This window comes from Choristoneura fumiferana, chromosome 25, assembly GCF_025370935.1.
Source record: "Choristoneura fumiferana chromosome 25, NRCan_CFum_1, whole genome shotgun sequence".
NCBI classification, from domain to species: domain Eukaryota; kingdom Metazoa; phylum Arthropoda; class Insecta; order Lepidoptera; family Tortricidae; genus Choristoneura; species Choristoneura fumiferana.
In genome coordinates, this window is record NC_133496.1 from 12,817,752 (window position 1) to 12,832,892 (window position 15,141).

The window sequence follows — 15,141 nt, forward strand, 5'->3', positions numbered from 1 at the left end:
AAAAAAAAAACGTCTTTTTTTTCTTAACTTTACAATTCAAATATTCATTTTCTAGCTTCAAACTCATCTTTGTTCTTAGGGTCTAACCGACGAAATACACTCGACAGTAAACCACACCCTTAACGCTCTAACGAAGACAGCGCTAGCCATAAGCGAAGGCGCGCCATGGCCCTTGCTATGGGAGTGCATAAACGCGTTAGTGGATTAGGGCATACACATGTGTCGCTCAAATCTATGCAGGTTACCTACGACCAAGCTGCTTATCAGAAGTAAGTGGTCTATTTATAGGGTTACCTAATATCGTAAGACTCGCGTCAAATTTTGATTTAGAATTTGTAACTTAATGTCAGTAAAGAAAAGTTGACAGTTGCTTAGATGTTCTAAATTGAAATACAAACTGAAATATGATGCACAGAAAAAAACAGAAAAATAAGACCATCACTGGGAATCGAACCCAGGTCCTCGGTAATCCGTACCGCGTGCTATACCGCTCACCACTGATGGTCCAACAAGTTGACCATCAGTCAACCTGCCTGCCTGCTGCCTGCCTGCTGCGGACCTGGGTTCGATTCCCAGTGATGGTCTTATTTTTCTGTTTTTTTCTGTGCATCTATTTTGATATTCATTTGTATTGTTCAGTTTGTATTTCGGTTTTTACGGGATGACCGTAAAAGTAAAAAATTTGGAATTGAAATAAAAAAAATACAAAAAGATTCAAAAAACCAATCTTAATTTAGATGTTCTAAATTTAGTACACTGGTCCATACGGATTACTCGCAGTAGTTCGTTTATCTCCTTCCTTTTCGTACTAATAATTCTCCTTTTTTGAACTGCCAAAGGAACTACCGCAACTAAGCCGGCCTTACAAGCGTAAAAGGTGCTAAACTTCAACAACTTTCGGCCAGTTTTTTATATTTTTTTCTAGCTCTGGGAAGGGAGATCTGGATATCAAGAGGGGAGGTCTTTGTTCAACAGTGGGACAAAGGTGTAGGCTAAATCCATACTTAATATTATAAATGTGAAAGTGTGTTTGTCCGTCTTTCACGCCGTAACGGAGCGACGGATCGACGTGATTTTTGGCATAGAGATAGTTTATGGGCCCGAGAGTGACATAGGCTACTTTTTATCCCGGAAAAATGCACAGTTGCCGAGGGAACAGCGCGCGATAACCGAATACCACGCGGGCGGAGCCGCGCGCAAAAGTTAGTATAATAATAATTTTGGTATTTTTTCTTGCAGGATATTTATATTATTCCCAGGATTCCACGCTAAAAGCAAGACAATATCGGACACCCTGTTTCGCCTCTTAGCTGATCAAGATCAAAGAGTTAGGGAGGCTGCCGCGCTAACCATTGCCAAGTAAGTTAAATTTCTCAGTTATTTTTATATTTTAACAGTAATGTTTTCACTGAAGAACTAAAGTCATCGACATAGCTCGATGAATATGAAAGTCGAAGTGACTTAAGCCAAAAGGCGGTACCTCAAAAAAAAAAAAACAACTTTTGAGTTATTAATACTATTGTGTAGCTTAAGACATTCTGCATCACATGATATACGAGTAACGGAGGATAGAATAGCCCATTGAAATGTTGTAAAATTTAACATAAGATGCACAACTTTTTTCCAGCATAATACCAAAAATATTCATACCAAAAAGCCACAAGCCCACCACAATGCTCGCTGAACTAGCGAAAGAACACAGCGAACTGTTCAACTTCGACCACAAAGGCCTTTCCTTAGACCTCGTCAGGAACATGTACTTTTATTGCGACCTTCCTGAAGAACTTCGAAGTGGGACCTGTTTGAAGGACGACGGTGGTTTGAGGATCGTAATTGGTGATATAATGTGCAGGCTGCTGGCTTCCGATTGTAAATATTACTCGGTAAGTAAGGGTTTGGAGAATTTATTTAATTAGTTACTTTGTGGAGGTCCATATCAATGAATTTGAAATTACTTTGCTCAACCGCGACCTTCCGGTAGCTACGTTTATGCAACAAATGGTTTAATGCAGCTCCTCCAGCTCCACGCTCTAAAACACACACACATCACACAAGTCTAACTATTCACCACCACCACCACCAAATTGCGCCGCCGCGTTTCGAACTCAATCAGAGTTCATCCTCAGAGCAACACAACGTCGTTGTGTTGTAGTAATTTTTTATAGTTAATTGATATGTAAGTGCTCCCGAAAAGTAACGCCTTATTCAATAAATCAGGAAATGAGAAAATGAAATACTTAAAAAAAAAAATACAAACTGTATCGTGTTATGAAAATGAACAGGCGAAATCAACTCTATAAAACTGTTTATCTGCTATTATCTTTTAGCAAGGACTTCTAGAGAGCCTCCAAGCTATATGCAAGAAGTGGTTGCCATGGAAACACAAAGCTGCATACTCGGGCCAAGGAGTCTTGAGCTATTGCCTGGACCAGCTGGACTATTGCAACGGCAGCGTAGCGGTGAGGACGCTGCTTCTTGATATTTGCAGGCTTGTTTATCCAGGTAAGTGATTTGTATACATTTTACTTGCTAAAAATCGATTATCTCTTTCCAAAGTGTATCTTTATTCAATTTAGGCTATAACAAGCACTTATAATATAATAAATGTGAAAGTTTGTACCTCTGTTTGTTTGTTACCGCACCACGTGTAAACCGTAGAACCGATTTTTATGAAATTCAGTATACCGGGTGTGGCCTGTAATACGAGCAAAAAATTAAAACATAGATCGTCCTCGTGAATCTGAACAACATTAGTTCAGCGACTTTTAAAAATAATGGAGTCTTGAATTTTCCTTTTTTCATACAAATTAAATACTGCTATGAATGTACGGTATCCTAGAACACAACCTGATGTCGCCTGTCACGCTACAAACATCAAGCATTTTGCTTTACATTGCTTCTTCGAATAAACTTAAAAGTGTAATAAAATAAAAAAAACTAATTATTTTTAAAAGTCGCTGAACTAATGTTGTTCAGTTTGACGTGTATGATCTTACTCATATTACAGGCCACAGCCGGTACAGATGGTTTGAGTCCCGGGGAGGACATGGGATAGTTTCGTTAGAAAATTGTATAGTTCCAGCGGGATAGTGATAAACGAATTCTACGCAGAGTGGCGGGCAACAGGAGACTACTCCTAACTAAGTTGTGATGCTCTCTCTCTCTCTCTCTCTCTCTCTCTCTCTCTCTCCTCTCTCCTCTCTCCCCCCCTCTCTCTCTCTCCTCTCTCCTCTCTCCCTCTCTCTCTCTCTCTCCCTCTCTCCTCTCTCTCTCTCTCTCTCTCTCTCTCTCTCTCTCTCTCTCTCTCTCTCTCTCTCTAGCTTGCCACACAACACAAGCTGTCACAACACACTGCATCAGATAAATGTAAACGCAACCATATAAAATGTATGAAACCGATACCGTTCTGATGCGTACGACACAACACGACAAAGAAATGTGAATGCGGCTTTAGAATTGTTTTTTTTTTCAGTGGAGATCCACAATATAATGTGCCATAAGACGGGCCAAGACATATTCGAGCGTGATTCCCAAACAGCCAAAGACAAGTGGCAACACTTGGAGAACGAGAGGGTTGCCAGCTTGGCGGAAAAGTTCTTGCAGGTCACGTTGAAAATGTTGAATGTGCTGGTCCACTTGATAGAGGATGTTAACCCGAATGTGCATTTGAATAAGAGCGGTATCGCGCTGCCTGGGAGTCCTGTTAGGAGGAAAACTCAAGGTAAGCTATATCAGCATTACTAAAAGAAATAAATATTTAAAAAATCTAACGCAACGTAATGTAATGTACGCGATAGAAAACATCTAGTTTGCTTATCATTAAAAAATTCATGACCTGCCGCACAATATTTTTACGCCGTACTTTTTTTTTTTTTTTTTTTTTAGAAACAACGGCTTTTTTTCTATCGAATGAACTACAATTAATCATGTTTGTACAGTCAAACAAATTGAATCACGACCCAGGGTAGAACCTTTGTGCTACTAATGTCATGTTGACATCTCATACTTTTGTCAAAGAAATCATAGTGGAATTGATTATTAAAAGGTTCCAGCCTGGGTCATGATTCAAATTGTTCGACTGTACAGTGTATAATTTAAAGAATAAATCCTCAAATATCTTACATCCGAGTTTCAAAACTAAAGCTTTAGGTACTAGTAAAGTTACAATAAGGGATGAAATGAATGCAATAAATGCGCTAGAATCTCGGCGCGCTTTTAATATTATATAAGTGCAGGAAACAATTTAACAGGCATTTATTGTACAACTATATCATCCATACTAATCATCATCATCAACATCATCATGTCAGCCGAAAGACGTCCTCTGCTGGACATAGGCCTCCCCCAAGGCTCTCCACTCAGACCCGTCTAGTGCTTTCCGCATCCACCGCGATCCCGCGATCCATACTAATATTATAATTATTATAAATGCGAAAGTGTGTTTGTGTGTTTGACCGTCTTTCGCGCCGTAACGGAGCGACGGATTGACGTGATTTTTGGCGTAGAGATAGTTTATGGGCCCGAGAGTGACATAGGCTACTTTTTATCCCGGAAAAATGCACAGTTCCCGAGGGAACAGCGCGCGATAACCGAATACCACGCGGGCGGAGCCGCGGGCAAAAGCTAGTTATTAAATAATTTATTGAATCAGTCTTTTACTTTGCGTTGCTCCATATCAATGAACTAAAACAATTACGTTGCTCACCCGCATGATCTAACATCTGGTAGCATGGTGAACGGTTGTGTTGCTCTGAAGATGAGCTCTGATTGAGTTCGAAACGCATCAGTGTAGTGTGGTGGTGATAGATGGGTTTGTGTGATTTGTGTGTTCTTACAGTATGGAGGTGGAGGAGCTTCAGGGACACACATTTTTTGCATAAACGTAGCTATCATAAGGTTGCGGGTGAGCAAATTAATTGTTTTAGTACAGTCACCAGCACCAATATCTGACACAACAAGCGCGCATAAATATCTGATACGATCTTATTTCTAGGGCCGGAAGGACTTATCAGATATTTTTGCACGCTCAACTGTGGCAGATATTAATGCTGGTGACTGTACTATTATTGTCAAATGTCAATCTTATTTTTAGAGTCCCAATCTCGTAAAAGTAGTATATCAGAGGCGGACGACCGCGGCTCGCTCCGCAAGAAACTGCCCGTGCCAGCGACGAGTTTGCGAGCTAACTTCGCTGGGCATTTCTTTAATGAACCCTTTTATATGAAGCTGTATGATAATCTGAGGGCCACGTACTCAAATCATAAGGTGAGTTCTAAGGCAGCCTATCCACTGGAACAGAAAGAGACAGAGCTCTGTCCAAGGGCGCAGGCGAGATAGCGAAGCGGAGGTAAGGAGCCGTGGAGCTAGATAGCAGAGTGGAGCAAGAAAGTGATGCGGAGCGGAGTTGCAGGCAGTTTCTTAATGAGGGCTATCGTTTTTTGTCTCACTAGATGGCGCACTGTTGCGTGAGGTATTTAAGTATGGCTTTCAAAGTCTGTTATTACGGGCGTGAAAACAAAGTTTAGATTAAAATCATATTTAATACATCTTAAAACCGTACCATAAAAATATCGAGCTGCCACAGTGTTGCGTAGTAGTTTATTCGTGACATTTTTATAAATAAAAGAAAAAGAAAAAAGGAAATAAAATTTGTCACGAAATGGTCCCAACTCAGCATGATGTCAACCTTGCGGCCGACGCTGGTCTTCCGTTGGAACCAAAGCCCCCGTATAACCAAGCATAGTCCCCGTTTTGTTCGGAAAAAAGGGAGGACAAAGGTTTCCGAAAGACAAAACTGTCTCAAAACACAGACATTCATTGCCCCGGAACGCATATTTGCTATAATTAATTTCAGATATTGCAAAATATTCACAAATTTATTCTAATTATAAATAAACCCGCGTAGCTCACCCAAAAACTATGAGATTTGACATTTCGGAGACCTCACGCTACACTAGCGCCTCTAGTGGCGAATTCATACGCGATAGCCCTCATTGGCGGAGCTTTCCCGCTCGCGCTCGCTTCTCCACCACGCTTCACCGGTCTTATTCCTCGCTCCGCGTCCTCGTTTCGATTCCCAGTTTTCTATGATTTTTTAAGCTAGTTAGGGTTGCGGAGCTAAAATGGCAAAAATTGAGCCCTTATAGTTTCGCCATGTCTGTCTGTCTGTCCGTCCGCGGCTTTGCTCAGGGACTATCAATGCTATAAAGCTGTAATTTTGCACGGACTATTACGGCTCTTCACGGCACTTACGTCCTTTTGTTGAGAAGCGCAGTTTTTCGGCAATAACTCAAAAACGGTATATCCGATCATGTTGAAATTAAGCGTTACCTTTCCATATTTTTTGGACAAACGGTTTACAAGATAGAGGGGCGGGGGGTACACAATTTTTGCTACTTTGGGAGCGATTATTTCCGGAAATCTTCACTTAATCAAAAAAGTTTTTGAGGAATCTTACTATCTTTTTAAAGTCGAACTATGTGCCACACGTTGATGTGAATTAAAAAAAATTTTTCTTTTTCAATTTCTGTTACGTGTATGGAGTGCCCCCCCCTATAAATATTTATTTTTGTAATTTAACTACAAAACTAAGAAATAACGGCTTTGAGAAGGCATCTGTACTCCAAATTTCATTGATCTTGTAGTTTTCGAGTAAAATGCCTGTCATACGGACGGACAGACAGACAGACAGACGGACTTGACGAAACTATAAGGGTTCCGTTGCCATTTTGGCTCCGCAACCCTAAAAACAGTCGTTCCATGAGTACCGACTTTATTATGTACCTCATTCACAGATTAACCTGGACCCAAAAAGCAGTTTGTTCCACGACTTCCTTTCAACAACTCTAAACGCTCTCGCGATACAGCTCGAGTTATGCACAGAGCGCGAAGTTGGCACTGTAACAGAAGAACTTTTATACTACCTCAAAGTCATAATGCCTTTGCGCTCGGACACAACCGTGTATTGCATCACACAGCTCTTAAAATGCTTATTCGGCACTAACATGATAACCGAGTACAGCGACTTCATGACCATCGATGACCCTCCACTGGAAAAAAAGAAGGGTTCGTTCTATGAAAGCGTTATGTTGATAAATTCTCTCAGTCCTATTGAGAGTGAGTCTAGAAGAGACAGCGTTAGTTCGAACGCTAGCCAGAAGATGGCGTTTGATTCAATGAATGAAAGAATGGCGGAGGAGAGAAAGATGCTGATCGCTATGGAGAATTTTTCGAAGAATAAAATGGATAGGAAGTGGAGTACGAATAAGAAGGAGTTGGAGAGGTATATAAGGTTGTTTGAGCCCGTTGTTATACTGGCTTTAAAGGTTAGTGCCTAAAGTTTATGTCAAAATGTCGACGGGTCTCTGGCTTAATATATGAAATTTTACGAAATTTGTATAAGTGTCGCTAATCCTGCCGTGAAGCAGCAGTGCTTGCACTGTTGTGTTTCGGTGTGAAGAGTAAGACAGCCGGTGAAATTACTGGCACTTGAGGTATCCCATCTTAGGCCTCTAGGTTGGCAACGCATCTGCAATCCCCCTGGTGTTGCAGGTGTCTATGGGCGGTGGTGATCTCTTACCATCAGGAGACCCACTTGCTCGTTTGCCATCCAGTCAAATAAAAAAAAAAGTATTTTAGCTACACATCAAGGTTGAGTCAGTGACCCGTCGATTTAAATTGGAAATAAAGGCAGACTTAAATTTTTAAACTGTAGTACATTCTTGTTCTCATTGCTAGACAGAGAAATATTGAATGTTTACCAAAACTATTTATCAGTTTGGTGGTGGTGATAGATGGGTCTGTGTGATTTGTGTGTGTTTTTACAATGTGGAGCTGGAGGGACTACATTAAAACACATTTCTTGCACAAACGAAGCTATCATATGGTCGCGGGTGAGCAAAGTTATTGTTTCAGTTTAAGGCAAGAACAGTCAAGAAAATAAAATAGTCAGCAAAAAAGCTTCTATTACAAATGTTTTTAAATAAAACCTGTTTTTAAACTAAATTCACCTGTTACAGAGCTATACAATGCAGAACGACATTCCTCTACAATGCCGCGTGCTCAGCCTGCTGAGTCAGCTGTTAACCCTCCGAGTGAACTACTGTATGCTGGACAGCGAACAGATCTTCATAGCATTCCTCATCAAGCAGCTGGAGTATGTGGAACAGCATGAAATTCCGTGAGTACAGAACTTTAGTTATTTGTGTCGCAAGGGAGCAAAATGGTGTATTTACGGCGAGGGCGTACATTGAATCCAGAATGTAGCGAAGGATTCTACAATAGAATCCTGAGCGTAGCGAGGGATTCTTAAGTAGAATCCTGAGCGTAATGAGGGATTCAAGTGTTAACGCCCAAGATGAAAATAATTTTGCTCCCGAGTGGCTCATACAACTTTTCACACCGAGCATTCAGAAACTTGAAAAAAAAATCTAAATATTATTAAAGAACAACCAGCATAGAAAATGGCGTGGCTTTACAATTATCAACTTCAAAAAATGCATTTGCAATAAAACACTTAGAAAAGCCTTAAACAGAAAAGTTGCACTTTGCTCCCTCTCGTCAGGGAGGAAAAGTTACTTTTCTGAAGGAGAGGTGTGTAAAAATAATTTATTGACTCGGACGTTACTTTGCGGAGGTCCATATCAATGCACTAAAATGAAAAAAAAAATCGCGGGTGAGCAAAGAAATTATTTTAGTTCATTAGCTTATTTTTTAAGCATCAAATATTTCTACATATTTAAATTATGTCTGTTTTGTTGCAGAAATTGCTGCGATCTCGTTAACAGTATTCTTATGTTTTTGGTGCATCTGTCTTCTTCCAAACATCATACGAAACAAATAATTGACATTCCAAAGGTAAATAGCTATAGTTAATAAATTGGTAGTTTTACAAGCGTTTCAACTCCTATCAGTTTCCTGTCCCATATATTGGAGAATTCTTGGTGTGTTGCAAGTAGGTACGGATCGATTCACAAGAGTAAGTAAATGAAAATATGTCTGTGTCACAGTATAACAAGTTTCCCTACAGTAATCCGACGGAGACGTCTAGACAGAGCAATCGTGCGGGGCGTGAGGGGTGACGCGGGTGGGAGGAGCCCCAGCTGCATACTTCGCCGTTCTTAGTAGCTTGGGACAAGTGTTCTAGGGCTATCGCGTTTTTTTCACATTTCAATTTATAATAAAATTTATTATGGTGCATACGACATGTACTGTGAGTGCGTGCAAATCTTCATCTCGCATGAATAAGGAACTAAGATTTCATCTATTTATATAATTATATTTATTTATTTTTTATTTAATTAAATTCAATATCAGGAACTTTAAGTACGTTAAGGGGCTGTTTCACCATCCATTGATTAGTGTTAACTGGCGGTTAGGTGTAATGCCGTCTTTATTTGTTTTGTTCGAATAGACGGAGACGGCATCACATTTAACCGTCGGTTAACACTAATCAATGGATGGTGAAACAGCCCCTAAGTCTAGAAACCGAAAGTAAGTATTCGTCGGTTACTAATCTATGAAAGTATATTTTGTAGAAAAAAAAGTTTTCTATTTCAAAAATAGTATAATTTTAATACTTCTTACACCTAGTACTTCAGCTAGCCACCAGCCACCACTAATTCATTTTGTTTTATATAATTTCGCAATACTAATATTCGTAAAATACTTCTACCATTCAAATTTTAAATTTGTGACAACCCTTCCTACTTGCGTGAATTCCTATACACGCTGCGGTATCGCTCAACTTCAAAGGCGTCGGCCTACTGTAGGGAAAACTTGTTATACTGTGTTTGTGTTATCTATTTGAATACGCTTCACACAAATATGAAAATGGCATGCATCAGTCAGTTGCCTACACAAATGTCTAAGTTCGTGCGTTCAATCCATTCGTGCAGCTCATGTTAATCGATGTAAATGATAAATAAATAAATACCCGTGTGGTGTCGGGTTAGAATTACACCTTTCCATTTCTTCCGTGGATGTCGTAAGAGGCGACTGAGGATAGGTTACTAGAGATATAGGTTTAAAACCTAAAATTGCTAAAAGTGGCTCCGAAGCGGTAACGTTTCGTGTGCTCTGCCTACCCCATTTGGGAATACAGGCGTGATGTTTTTGTGTGTGTGTGTGTATAAATACCACGAGAAATAATTCGTATTGCAGCTTATACAACTGTGCGACGGACTTATGGCTTCGGGGGCCCACTTGGAATGCATAGCTGGTTTGGAGCCCGTTGCGGTCAAAGTATTCAGCAATATGGGAGGTAATACTTAGTAATATTTATTTTATTGTGCCCAGATATTAGAATTGATCGTTTTTTGATGTGGCTGACCGTTTCATGAAATAGTTGTGTTCAATTAAATGGTAGATGAACTAGAAATTTAGGTATAACTGTTATTGTAATTATTGTTAGTATTGTATGCTGTTGTTTTTTATGTATTGTACATGTATATTATTTTCATATTTGTTATTGGGTAATATATTATTTTTACTGCTTTATGGTGTGCAATAAAGAATATTTGTATTGTATTGTATTGTATTGTGGGACTCACTCGTATTTAATGAAATAAATCCGGATAACTCGCGTCTTCAATCGAGTTTAGCTCGACACGTTTCGGACAAATTCGTAGCCCTTCCTCTAGCGCGTTTCGGCGGCCGGTGTAACACGCGCGCTGCGCGCCACCGCTCCGCTCGCGCGACTACTCGACGAAACTAATACCGGCACACAACCTACCCACGTTTTCATCGTCATTTTTTTATTACCGTCAAATGTAGGGTAGCACACAGCGGTTACGTGCCATAACATCTAAAATCAAATGTCATAAGCTTGATACACATACGTCTAGCATGTCAAAAGCCTAAATGAGTAACGTTCGTAATCTATAACGTTCGAAATACATACAACACGACTGGTCGAATGAATATAATATCGAAGTACAATATGAATAATATTATTTGTCATAAACTTGATACACATTCGTCTAAAATTTCGAAAGCCTAAATAAATAATATTTGTTATTCGAAATTCTTATTTTCGAAATCATTATTCTAACAAATCGTTACCCCTTAGTGTCCACATTATTACACATTAATAGGTAGGTTAGGTTCATTAGGTATCTTCAGATGCCCGAAGGGCAGACCGCCCAGAAACAGGAGCCCCGCCAAGCGGGGCTCCGTCGACATCAGGCGTGGGTTGCCTAATGCTGCTGAAAATATATGCAACTGCTAAATATAAACGCGAACATTATAAAACGCTTCATGAAAAATCGCTACATGAAAAATACGATTAAATAATAATGTAATTTGACTTTATGTATTTTGAACGTTATGCATAGTGAACAGTATAGATTACAAACGTTATGAATTTAGACCGTAGAATTTTTAAATTTATGATAAAAGAAGTTATCATTATCGTACGTTATGCAATTTGACCGTATAGTATATTTTGATCGTATGAAAAACGAACTTATGGCATTTGATTTTAGATGGTATGCTACGTAACCCACACAACACTAATAATATGACAAAACATGTGGAGCTAAACTCGATTTAAGACATGAGTTATCCAGTTTTATTTTAATATGACTTGAGTTTTATGCAGTAGCCGTCGAGTAGGTTTTTCATGAGCAATACACGATTTAAGACATAAGTTTAATTCATGCAATATGTGGTTTTTGATCATTTCCTAGGTAGCAGTGTACTAGGGCGTCAGCAGCAGCAAGAAGCTCAAGCCACGCGGGAAGTCCTGTTCTACATGCTCCAGAAAACCATGCATCAGCATAAGGTGACTTTAGATTGTAATAAGGGAGACGTGGTCCTTGACTGTTGGTCTCTTGGATAGGCTGAGAATCGCGTTTCGAACTCAACCAGAGTATCCTCAGAGCAACAACTGTTTACAATGCTACCAGATGTTAGACATTCAAAAACAAACGCATTATTCTGATGGTACATTTGATCACGGCAAAAAATTCCTGGCACGTTCCTATTACAGTTTTGGCATAATACGGTGTGTAGTCCTTAAGGCATGTCAATATTACGACCATATATTTTACTACAGGTGCTTGAGCTAGTATCCTGCTTGCTCTGTCTTTCCCGTGGCACCCCTGAGAGCTACTACCGCTGGTCCGAGCTGGCGAGCGACACTCTCCTCAATCTCCTGGCCCAGGCCTCCACTGAACTGTGCTCGCGACGAGCTGTCTCCAGCTTGGAGAGGCTGTTGGATTCTGTGTACAAAGACGTGCTCTTGGAACAGAGTAGGGTGGAGATACTGTTGAAGATATTGTTCAAAGCGCCGCCTGATTTGGTGAGTTTGTGTGTGTGTGTGAGCCATCTAGCCAAAATATATATAAAGTCCAACCTTATTTATAACCTTGACTGTACACATTAAGCTCAAGGGAATTATGGACCTATGACAATGTAACAAAGTAAAAATTGAAAATGTCCAGCAGTGGTGTAGCGGTATAGCACACGGCACGGAATGCCTAGGACCTGGTCTCGATTCCCAGTGCTGGTCTTATTTTTCTGGTTTTTCTGTGCATCTATATTTCAGTTTGTATTTTCAATTTAGGTTCCAATGTTTGTTCGACTTTATTCCCCAAACAATTAGATTCAAATTACTTTTTTTTTATACTTATATCGTGGACCTCAGGAGTTTAAAACGATTATTACCTACTGATTACCGAGCTTCGGCTGTCTTTCGATCGCAGCGCTGAATCCGCTGACGAATTTGCTTTGAAAGTAAAACTCTAGAATATTTATTAATCTAAAGTTTTATTCCAGGCTACGACCCCACCGAAGCTAAGACTCCGCTACCTCACTATAGTAATGGTGCTACTCCGCAAAGTGCTTGTTCTAATACCGGAGAGCGAAATACTTCTCTCAATCAACTACCTCAAATCATCCTACGTTTCGCCGCAGTCGATATTCTTTAACGTGAAGCCAGATGTTGATCCATTGAACGTCCAAAATATCAATGAGAATTGTGCTAATTTGTCACCAGATGTCATTTTGGTCAGGTTTTTGTTCAAAACTTTGACGTTTGCCATCACCGAGGTGGACAACTGTCATGATACCATTTTGGACTATAATGATAGTGAAGATAAAAGCCAGAATGGGTTGCTGTATTCTGTGTGTGTTAATATCATTGTGCAAGTGAAGCACATGCTGCATTTGACGCGTGAGTACTTTTTTATACCTACTTTTTTATTTTGCATGATGTTCAAAAGAGCACTACAACAACATCTATTTAAATACATAATCTAGGTAGGCCGTCTGCTCGTTTTCCGCATAACGCTACTTGACAACAAAACCGCCACTAAACGAAATATGTCAGTTATGCGTTTATGTTATAGCACAGAATATATAATAGTACTAACGTACAGAATGGCCACGCTCCGCCCCGCACCAGTTCGAGTTACCCCACCCCTCAAGCGCATATTGCAGGAAAACCGCAGGAAAGCAGTCGGGTGCGCAACGCGATGTGTGTCGGCCGTACGGCACTAAGTGCGGGAGCAATAATTTTACGAAATGGTAACGGTACACTACCTACTTCCTTTTTCTAAATAAATAATGATTTTGAACATGAAACTACCGTGAGACTCACTTATATTAAATATATTGACCCGAATAACTCACGTCGTGTTGCAGCAGCCGCTGAGGCGCGTTGCTCCGAAGACGAAGAGGGCTACGGATTAGCCCGAAACATGTCAAGCTAAACTCGATTTAAGACGTGAGTCATTATGGCGCGAGAAATTATGGCGATTAATACATGAAATAACTACCTACCGAATAATTCGTTAAAGTTTGTAGTCGTATATCTATTGTAATTAAAATAATAATGCTTAAATACATATTTTAAGTAGGTTTAAATAAATAAGTAAGATTAACGATTACATTTATTTGCACATATCTAAGCCATACCTACATATTATAAGTACCTTTAAATGTCATTGGTCGTGTCGTACTTATAGTACTAGGGTTTCGCGATAGTCAGCCCTGTGTATCTTACGCACACATTGACGCGTGTACAGACGTCGTCGTGCCTATGTAGATTCAAGAACGCATATTTTGTACGGCGTGGCCGCCGTGTGGTTATAGTGTCATTTTTGAGAGGTGACAAATTTTGTTTAGTAGTGGTTCTGTTCTAAAGTAGCGAACAGCAATTAAAAAAAACATCTGAGGCTTTTTTATTACTTATGAAAAGTACAGTTTATACAATGGGGATTGGATAAAAATTTTAGAAACTCTTGAAACTTTTTTTATCGATAGGAATAACCTTTATAATTAACAGAAAAAATATCAATTTTTAAGTATCAATTAATTAAAAAAATGAAGAGTTTCTTTACCGACAAATACGATAGTCCGGTCGGTTGCGGGTTGTTCCATAGCCCAGACCGGTCCGGATAATACCGACCCATAGAAGCTCACGTCAGTTTCTATGGGCGTGTACATGAAAAACAGGGTCGGTATTTCCGAGTCAGTATTATTCGGCCGGTAAAGAGTGTCACCTGTCAAAACGATCTAGTCAAAGACACATGAATTGTTTTGTATTTTTTTATTCTGGTTATGGCACAACCCGTGACCGACCGATTTGTATTGTATCTACTGGGCAACTTTTTTAATGGTTTAAATGTGATTGTTATATTTGTTTCTTAATAAGAGGATTATATTTAAAAAATTGTGTTTGTTTATAAACAAGTAGGTATATGGGGTTTACTCGTATGTTATATTTTTAAATGATGTTCTTCGTGCTGAGGTGAAAAATTGTATGTGTCACACGAGACCAAAGTTTTTTGCATCTCGTGTATTTGAATCCCTTGCTGCTCTCAGGATTCTAACTTAGAATCACTCGCTAATGCTCGCGATTCAATTATAGAATCCTTCGCTTACTCGGGATTCAAAATCAACACTCGCCACAAAAACACAACTTTGCTCTCATGTTGCACAATAACTATTTAATGTTTTTCATTCTGGACTATGGAACAACCAGTAACCAGTAACTCTTTCATTTTTTAAATTAATTGATGCTATTTAAAAATCTGATATTTTTTCTGTCAATTAGAAAGGTTATTCTATTGATATAAAAAGTTCCAAGCGTTTCTAAATTTTTCAGACATTCCCCATTGTTACATATTTCTGTACTTA

The 15,141-nt window shown here is 39.4% G+C and overlaps 1 protein-coding gene across 1 annotated transcript in view; it reads left to right on the top strand.

The window, feature by feature from the left end:
• The window catches only part of htt (huntingtin), an 86,253-nt gene that overhangs the window by 9,876 nt on the left and 61,236 nt on the right, over positions 1–15,141 (top strand). The window contains 14 exon segments of the mRNA XM_074107384.1: positions 80–244; positions 247–269; positions 1,240–1,359; positions 1,628–1,883; positions 2,328–2,502; positions 3,473–3,721; positions 5,093–5,265; positions 6,795–7,325; positions 8,019–8,179; positions 8,763–8,856; positions 10,162–10,261; positions 11,688–11,782; positions 12,056–12,301; positions 12,778–13,174. Of these exon segments, the coding sequence (XP_073963485.1) occupies positions 80–244; positions 247–269; positions 1,240–1,359; positions 1,628–1,883; positions 2,328–2,502; positions 3,473–3,721; positions 5,093–5,265; positions 6,795–7,325; positions 8,019–8,179; positions 8,763–8,856; positions 10,162–10,261; positions 11,688–11,782; positions 12,056–12,301; positions 12,778–13,174 (2,785 nt within the window).